This window comes from Zootermopsis nevadensis, unplaced genomic scaffold (genome assembly GCF_977971745.1).
Source record: "Zootermopsis nevadensis isolate Lab colony 2312 unplaced genomic scaffold, Znev_1.0 Znev_ptg000021l, whole genome shotgun sequence".
NCBI classification, from domain to species: domain Eukaryota; kingdom Metazoa; phylum Arthropoda; class Insecta; order Blattodea; family Termopsidae; genus Zootermopsis; species Zootermopsis nevadensis.
The window spans coordinates 12,367,142-12,376,056 of NW_028259153.1; the positions used below are offsets into that span (position 1 = coordinate 12,367,142).

At 35.1% G+C, this 8,915-nt stretch overlaps 1 protein-coding gene across 6 annotated transcripts in view; it reads right to left on the reverse strand.

Moving 5' to 3' along the window:
* Positions 1-7,115, reverse strand: part of LOC110841264 (uncharacterized) — a 41,091-nt gene extending 33,976 nt beyond the window's left edge. For 2 of the 6 annotated variants that reach the window (XM_087352623.1, XM_022086662.2), the window contains exons 1-7: positions 5,744-6,609; positions 4,874-5,074; positions 4,307-4,392; positions 3,382-3,511; positions 2,792-2,983; positions 1,823-2,005; positions 1,143-1,715 (exon numbers count right to left, since the gene is read on the reverse strand). In XM_087352623.1, the coding sequence (XP_087208749.1) occupies positions 1,143-1,715; positions 1,823-2,005; positions 2,792-2,983; positions 3,382-3,511; positions 4,307-4,392; positions 4,874-5,074; positions 5,744-5,914 (1,536 nt within the window). In that variant the 5' untranslated portion in view covers positions 5,915-6,609. Of the gene's footprint in view, positions 1-1,142; positions 1,716-1,822; positions 2,006-2,791; positions 2,984-3,381; positions 3,512-4,306; positions 4,393-4,873; positions 5,075-5,535; positions 5,720-5,743; positions 6,616-6,982 lie in introns of those variants that run through there. The other 4 variants (XM_022086656.2, XM_022086670.2, XM_087352625.1 and 1 more) reach the window with 4 other exon arrangements.
* Positions 7,116-8,915: the final 1,800 nt, after the last annotated feature.

Consider the following 8,915-nt stretch of genomic DNA (forward strand, 5'->3'; position numbering starts at 1 on the left):
TGCAATCTTGTAATGGGGCATGATGAAAAAATGTTTATAAAAAAATGACTACAGGAATTTACATATATTTTTGTGGAGACAGACAATCAATAATTTAATAACAGTTTTAGCACTTTACTTTGTTCTACTAATTTAGAACACTCTTCATAAAATCATGATTCACTCCACAACACTCTCTAAAATACTAGGCCCTATTTAAAGGCAAAATTTTTAATTTCCTTTGCTGATTAAAGATTGTTGATGAATATGCTGCACATGTATATACTAGTAAAACTGTATGAGCAAATAAAACTTCATGAGGATATAGTCTTTACAGAAAGAACAAAACAGTAACATGACGTGAACTTACGCATTATAAAATTAAAGAAAAACTGCAGTGATAATTTGAACATTGAATTAAACATTTAATTTTTAAGTACACAAGACAGAGACAGTATTTCACTAACAACATTCATAATTTTCATTAAATACATTTCTCTTTGCTACCAGAAAAGCACAGGAAATCCAATTTTATATGCTTCACAATAATAAACACATTGTAAATTAAGGGTATCTAACAAACAACAACAAACAAAACATCTATTAAAAGCAGTTAAACAATTTAGGCTCTAATGCCATTCATAATCAGAGAGCCATAACACTGTGTAAGACTTGAGGTTCTCACAGCGGTGAGTATGAAGATTTCTGTCTTCTGGGTTATTGCGCTGTGTAGTCTGGTCGATGTTAACCAACGTTTCAGAGGTCATACTGCCTCCGTCATCAGGGCGATGACCCTGATCGCCCTGATGACGGAGGCAGTATGACCTCTGAAACGTTGGTTAACATCGACCAGACTACACAGCGCAATAACCCAGAAGACAGAAATCTTCAGCCATAACACTGTTTTGATGACACCAAAAAGAGTGATAATGCATAACATGGAGGTCATGTTTGATCAAATCATGCTTGGTGCTATAATTTACACTTTATGTAGAGGAGAGTTTGGTTGAATATCAATGATGATGGTGACATTCATGATGATGATGATGATGATGATGATGATGATGATGATGATGATGATAATCACAAGATTGGCTCAATGTAGGATTATGTTTTTTATCACATGCACATTTATGATGAACATGTTTTACTCCAGATCCTACCTGTTTAGGATGATTCTGGACAGGTACAGTATCAACTTTAGGACCAGACACAACCTTTCTATCAGCAGATATCTTCCCATCTCTGGAAGGCTGAGTATTACGTCGACGCACTTCATAATATGTTTCTTCATCACCCAGCTGAAATGACATGTCTGGGGGGTGTGGCAAATGAATATTCTCTAGAAATGGTTTACATCTGCAGGCAGATGGAATTTGAGCTTCATCAGTATTTTCGACATTATATAACTTCTCACTAACAGGTCTAATTATCTTTTCAGGAGTGCAGAGATGCTGGTATGGAAGACATGAATCATGAGGTTTATCAGGAGATGTGTGCTCTTGTAAATCATGGTTTGATTTGTTAACAGGAAACTGAACCTGCTGGTGTTCATGAGGATGGCTATAAAGACGACAGGTTACATTAAGTAAACAGTGTTGTTCTTGCTCACTGTTAGGTTGGACAGATGAGAATTGTGACTGGCAAGTGGGATGATTAGAAGGTAGAAAGGAAGACATGCATTTCTGACCATTACATACCACAGGATTCTGCTGGTCTAGGTCAATGGAGGCAAGCTGCAAAACAAAACATTCAATATAAGATCCCACACTTCAAAATCCAAATTTAACACTGAGTTAAAACTGTATATACTAGATTCAAAGTAAACTGTCAATGTACTTGCCTTTAACCTTGCAACTTTTAAATCTTTTCTCATTTCTTTAATAATAACATCTCTGAAATGTGTTTGCATGTCTGCTTGACGATATCTCTCTTCCAGAAGTTGTATTTCACGTCGAAGAGCCAAATTCTGATCATGTTTATCAGCTACTTCTGCTGTCAAAGCCTTGCGCATATCTTTTGCAGACTGAAAATTAAAAGAATAACTGATCTTTATTAAATATGTTTAGCTCAGACAGGAGAATATATGAACCATGTTACTAGTGAAAATGATATTAAGAGGTTTGTCACCTTACCTATGAAACCACCCCTGTTATACTACTGGATGGTATAGTTGTACCATGTAATGTTTGTCCAGTGCTTTCAATTTTTAGATGTTTCTCTACCTTGAAGCATGCCTATTAAATATGTGCATGTAAAAACTTGTAAACTGAACAGTTTGCAAAAAATTTTACTCTCCAAAGTTTTATTAAACTCTGTCAACACTCCTATTTTCCTTGAAATCAGCAATGATAATGGGTACTTTGTATAAAAACCTACATGTGCGTTTCTGCAAACAAAAGTAAGTGGGAGTAAATCCTCGGCCATGGAATTCTCATGTCAGAAATTTTCAACCATCCTCACAACCATGTGGGGTATCCAGTCAGACAACAGGCTCCCAGCCCACACAAGTCACTAATCCCAAAGAACTCTGATGTCACTGATGACATTTACAGAATTCAAAACTTAAAGTCTGGTGAACATGCCAGGACTGTTATGCTCTGTATACATTAAATAACTTGTTTCTCCATGGGAGAGGTTCATTGTACTAACTGTTACACCACAACTTGTTACACAATGCACAATACATCACAGTTTTATTGTAAGGTTGGAAAGAAATCTTGACCACTTTCATGCTAATATCGTGCTACATTCCAGCTGTGAGCAAACCCAAAATAAATATTAATCAAGATTCAAACTGGGCACATTTTACCTGATCCTTGTCATTCACTGCTTTGCTGAGTTGCTCAATTTCCACCACACTTTCCTTCAATTGTGTTTTGAGCTGCTCCACTTGTTTAACAAGTTCTGACTTTTCTTGCAAAGCTTTGTTTAGACATACATCTAACTCTTCAAAATACTTATCATCACTTGATTTGCCTCTTGGCTGTGTTTCAATCACAACCTGTCAATTTAAACATTAATGTACAGAAGGAGAAGAAGCCTGTCAATATATATACTATACATGCACTTTTACTGAGATGGGATACTCTAGATTTCATTACTTTGTCCTGAAATACTAGAGAAAAACTGTACATTCATGCTAAATTTTTAAACATAATAATATTTAAAAAAATATTTGGAAAACTTAATATTTGTCTTCAATTATATCAGACCTAATTACCTGATGCAGTCAAAAATTTTCATTAACCCTAAAATTGTTAATAAACATCCTCAGTCAATTTTCATCATCCATTAATGAAAGGCACATTTTCAACATGTCAGCAGACAGAGGTTGTGAAGTTAATAAGATAATTACAAAATGCATTTGAGAATATTATCTTCTTTTCTGGCAATAACTACCTGGCAAGATTTGTCATGCATACTATCCCCTAGTTCCTGAAATCTTCTTATATATCCTTGAATCTTCCCTTCCTTCAGTTCATTGTCTTCCTTCAGAGCTATAACTTCCTCCTTAAGTTCTGAACCATTACTGGAAGAATATAATTACTACAAATTTAAAATTATTTGCATTTGCAGCAGTTGTACAATAAACACTGCTATCAATCACTATTCTTACTGTTTAATTGTAAATATAAATTATTCCTTAACCCTTATAAATAAACATGATGATACAACATTTTCATTTAAAATCACTTAACTGACAACATTGTTGCCCTCGGTGGACTAGTGGTTAGCATGCTCACCACTGGAACCAAGGTTTTCGGGTTCAATCCCGGCCAAGGTCGATGGATTTTTAAGGGTGATAAAAATCTGTAGTACAACTTCCTTTGGAGGGGTTGTAAAGCCAGCGGTCCCATGTCATAGATTTACGGCATGTAAAAGAACCTTGCAAGCATGATATGACATGTTTTGTAAGCAAAATTCAGCGGTCATTTCTCACCCAAGTCTCTCCTGATTCACTGCTAGATGGTACTGGCAGTTAAATCAAGAGTAAGTAGAAATTGTGCAGAGTCAGTGGGCTGGTCACTCACTACTCATAATGCACGCTTCAAAGACTATGAAACCTCTGAAATGAGGTGGCAATGACCCACTACTGGGTTAAGCTACTAATAGATAGAACTGACAACATTCCAAATTAGCCACTTCCACCCAGGAAACCTTTATGCATGCATGTATGTATGCATGCAGTTTTGGGCTGGATCAAATACAGTTACCTAGATTTCCAGTAGACATAAGACAGATAAGCTCCTAACACTGGTCAATTCAATATTCCTTGAACTGCAATTATAGGGGAAGTGCCATATATGTTACAAATAACACTAACCTTCTTTTGCCATACCCACATTTCTTCAGTTTCATACGCAGGCTCAAAAGTTCAGCCTTAAGATCTTCAATAATGGAATCTTTATCCTACACCAAACAATGATATCAGAATATTTTCACAATTAAACATACAAGGTATTACATAATACTGATCAGTTTCCAGATATGTGGAGCATAAGATTCATAACACTTCTACATGTATTATAAACATTACAGACGTCAGTAAATATTCAATGATTTAATCCATAATTTAAGATTATAGCAATTAAAACAACTTAAAGTATCTTATGTGTACATTTCTTACCAGCAGGACTCACTAATCTATCTTACCCAAAGCCTCACGATTATCTACATCTCTCCTGTATAGGCATGTACTGTAGTCAGAAAGTTAAAATACTGTGAATTTGGATGGTATATAAACATTTTAGTTCTTAAATGAAAGTGTTTTGTACTGATCAGTGCTACAATATAAGGTCTGAAACATTAAACAAGTTAAAATACAAAATGCAGCATAACCCAGATATTATCAAACCTCTTAACTTCAAGATAACCATATTCTGGAGCATACCTTCTCTACAGACACACCCTTATCAAAATCATCCAGCTTGGTCATGTATGCAACAGCTGCCTGAGATGAGCGCTGCAAACTTTCTTGAAGTAAAGACACACGATCAGCTGCTTCCTGCTCCAATTGTTCCACTGCCTGGATAAGCATGGTATTTTGCTCTTCTAGATCTGAGACCCATGATTGAAGAACTAAAAGTTTTATCTGAAATAAATATCACATAACTACCCCATACAGAATTATGTGGGTGGATCAAATGCCTTACCTTTCTGGCTATGGAGCCAGTTCAAAATATGGACACAATAATTTTTCCTGCTGCTTTATGAGTGTGAAATAGTCTCTTATTTTGATGGATGAACTTAAATTATAAATGTCTGAAAATAAGGTTCTCAGAAACATATATAAGAAACTGGGAAATATTAAGTGAGTGAAAATACATCACATTATACCTACAGAACAAAAAACTTTACAATAAAGTTTTTTGTTAGTTCTGGTCAATTTTGTATCACAGACCATTTTTTTTAAAAGCATAAAATATTTTCATTGTCAGATCAGACTGTAATCTAGGCCGAAAGACCAAATATACTGAAGGTTTTTCGTAGTTTTCCTAATTCCTTCAATGCAAATTACAGGGCAGTACTTTAAATTAGGCCATGGCTGCTTACTTCCATACCATTTCCGGTTCATTGTTAATTAATTATCCTTTCATCTGACGCAAAACGGCCTAAACCACTGACAGCTTTGTTAAATAAATCACTAATACTACTACTACTAGTAGTAGTAGTAATGATGGTGGTAATAATAATAACACCCTTGTTCATTTTTTACCTAACCTTAACACAAGACGTGACTTAAATTACGCCCATTTATTACCTCTGTGCCATCTTCACCAGCTTCTTCATCTATTCTCCGTATGCGATTTTTATATAGCTCGTTTAGTTCATTTAAAACTGGAAGAGTTTTGGACCCTGCACTAACTGTTCCACTTTCTTCTGCTTCATAATTACTTTCATTTCCTTTAGTTCTAAAAGACATGATGCTCATTTACAGAAACTTCACTTTTACTTAGTGCCTAACAAACTAATGAATGACAAATTTAAAATCTCTTAATTTTTGACCTTCGTCACATTTGTTGACATTCTTAATGTCCCATACCTCCCCTGTGACGCATACACATGTGTTACACCGAATTCTCGTCACTGGCTGCATGACATGTGTGTGCGTGCGAGAGAGGAAATGCGTGCGTACACACGTAGACGGCCATTTTACATTTTCAGAATCAATGCACCAAAGTGTGAACACATCCTTCATATGCTGAATGCCAACTTTATTATTACCAGGAAAAAGTTTTCATCGTGATATAAAAGAATTAAAGTCGGCATGGAAATATGTTTTATCTCATTCCATTCACTCTGTACTCATGGGATGCTGCTTTATAAAATGGTCAGATTCTCAAGGGATAGGGAGCTATGAGCAGAAATTAAAGAGGACTTAGAATGAGCAGTTCCCATTATCATTCATTGGTTGCGGTGGCCCACAGAATTGTGTCACTGGACTCATTCCTTGTAGATTTTCATGGATTACATGCAAAACAAACAGGAGAAGAACGTTGTTTTGATATTGCAAGATGCAGCAACAACACGTTATTCTACATAAGGTTCAAACCACCTTCCATTTCAAATATTCATAGCTTCATGCCATTTCCGACTATAGCCTCAAGAATAATATTTTGAAGTAATAATGAAGTCACTAGACATTCTGTATAAATGCCATAAATTTCAATTACGTGCCCTCGTATATAAATGATCATTTTGATGAGTTCATTACTTTATAAAGATCAGGTAATGAACTCATCAAAAAGATCATTAAAAATATCTGATAACTACTTAGTTCTCTTCCGCTGTAATGCCAGTAGCCTCAGAAATTCAATTTGGGAGTAACACACAATACTGTACTTTAAACATTGACATTTTGTCAGTGTTTTCTTTCTACACAACACACAAGATTCTGCACTTACCTTTCTTGTTGCCACTTGGTAACCATGGAAATGTCATGGTTATGAACAAACTGTCTGAGGAAAAAGAAATGGATGCAAAGTGTACAAAATCTTACCAAAACACACTAGATGTGATGAATCCCAACATAACCAGCAAAAACATCAAAAGACCAAGACATAACATGTTACAGAAGATCTTATTCCATGTTAAGTGACATGGCAGTATACCCAGTGAGAGGACTGGCCACTCTCAAACTATTTGCCAATAAAAGGAGTAAGGAGAAGGCACTGCTAAGACCAAATGATATAAGCATTTTCTGTCATTTCTCAAACTTACTCTTACTGAACATGGAGACAGAGAGTCTTTGGAACACTGGCATTTGACCCAACATTAACACGGCTGATTGCCCAACAAAATTGTATAACATTCATATGCCATGAAAGCATAAAGTCTTACATGTACAATCTTTTATATATTTCCAAAAAATCTGCAACTTTTACATCAGATATTTTTGTGCAAGTTGCAATTTACATCAGGGTGTGCTCTGTGGAAAATGGAATACATTGTTTTTTTTAAACGATAACAGAATGACAACTAAGTTGCACAGAACTAGTACACTAAACAAGTAATGTTTTATTAATACCAAATTAAAAAAAAGAATAAGTCTTGTCACAATGTTTATAGGCAAGCCTTCTGTTCAATATAACTGACCAAAAATTTGTATCTTAATTTCAAAACTCTATAATGTTATTACAAGCTAATGAGAACCCAAGGCAAAAACACAGTAAAATCTTTACATAATATACACCAAACAAAAAACATTCCAAATTGCAGGCACACAAAGACCTCGATGCAAACAATGCACATATACAAACTTAAAAAAAAAATTGAGCTCCTTGAATTTTGTTACATATAAGTTTTGCTGTACTTACCATTACTTTGCAATGGGATGCACAGTACTGGCATGTCTGCATCCTTACAATAGTTAATTGTTTTCTCTAAACCCAATTAAAATATTTTATCTTACCAGCTTCTGCACACACAGAGATAAATATAAGAATGTAAGAGTTCTGCAAACTCACAGATAAATATAAATATGTAAGTGTTACAGAGCATTTAATCCAGCATCCAGTTGTAAGCACATTACAAATAAACCATTCGCTATTATTTGTACCAATGAACAGTGCAATGGTTTTGTTAAGTTTGTCTTTGAAAAGTAATTGTGGGTATGTCATATGTAAGTGTGATAACTAGAGTAACATAAAAGGTAAAGTTGTTCCTGGTGTTTAAGCATGTCAAATTTGTTTATAAGAGGTGTCAAGGTATATTTCCACTTACTAACCTTAACACCAGATGGAGGTGAATGGTCAGCTTGACATACCAGCTCCTTTACCCCCAGCGAAAGAGACCTGGGTGTTCACTGGACAGAACACTGGGTGGGTCCCAGTCAGTATGAAAGCATTCACAATGAGAAATCTATGCCCCTGCTGTAAATCACACCCTATGTTCTAGTCACTATACTGACTGAGCTGCCCCAGCTTTTTATAATAAGGAAATTAAATCAAAGAAAGTCATTATTTGTAGAAATGATACAGCTACCAATTCCAGCACATGATTTTATTTTCTTCTTAGATGCTGCCAAAAGGTTTATAGTCTTGCATTCTGTCTCACGAGGGTTAGCCTTTCTTAAATTACTAGAATGCCAGTAAGTTTAACACAATTAATTTGTTAATTCTTTCTATAAACAATGCCAACCAATTAATGACAAATTATTTGACATGCTACGGAAATGTGGAATGTTGTACTTCATGTTAAAACCTTCCGATATGTCCAACAGAACCATGTATCAATGTATATATAATCTGACCTACATATTGTTTATTACATCTTTTACAATCTTGTACAGGATTTTAATGAACTTCACATAGAGATGACACAACAGTAGGCAGAGGCCATGCTTTTCCTACCATACCAGACTACCCTGTCAAAGTAACTAATATTTAAAAAAGAAAAAAGGTTATGAAAAATTCTTCTACAGATAGCCTTGG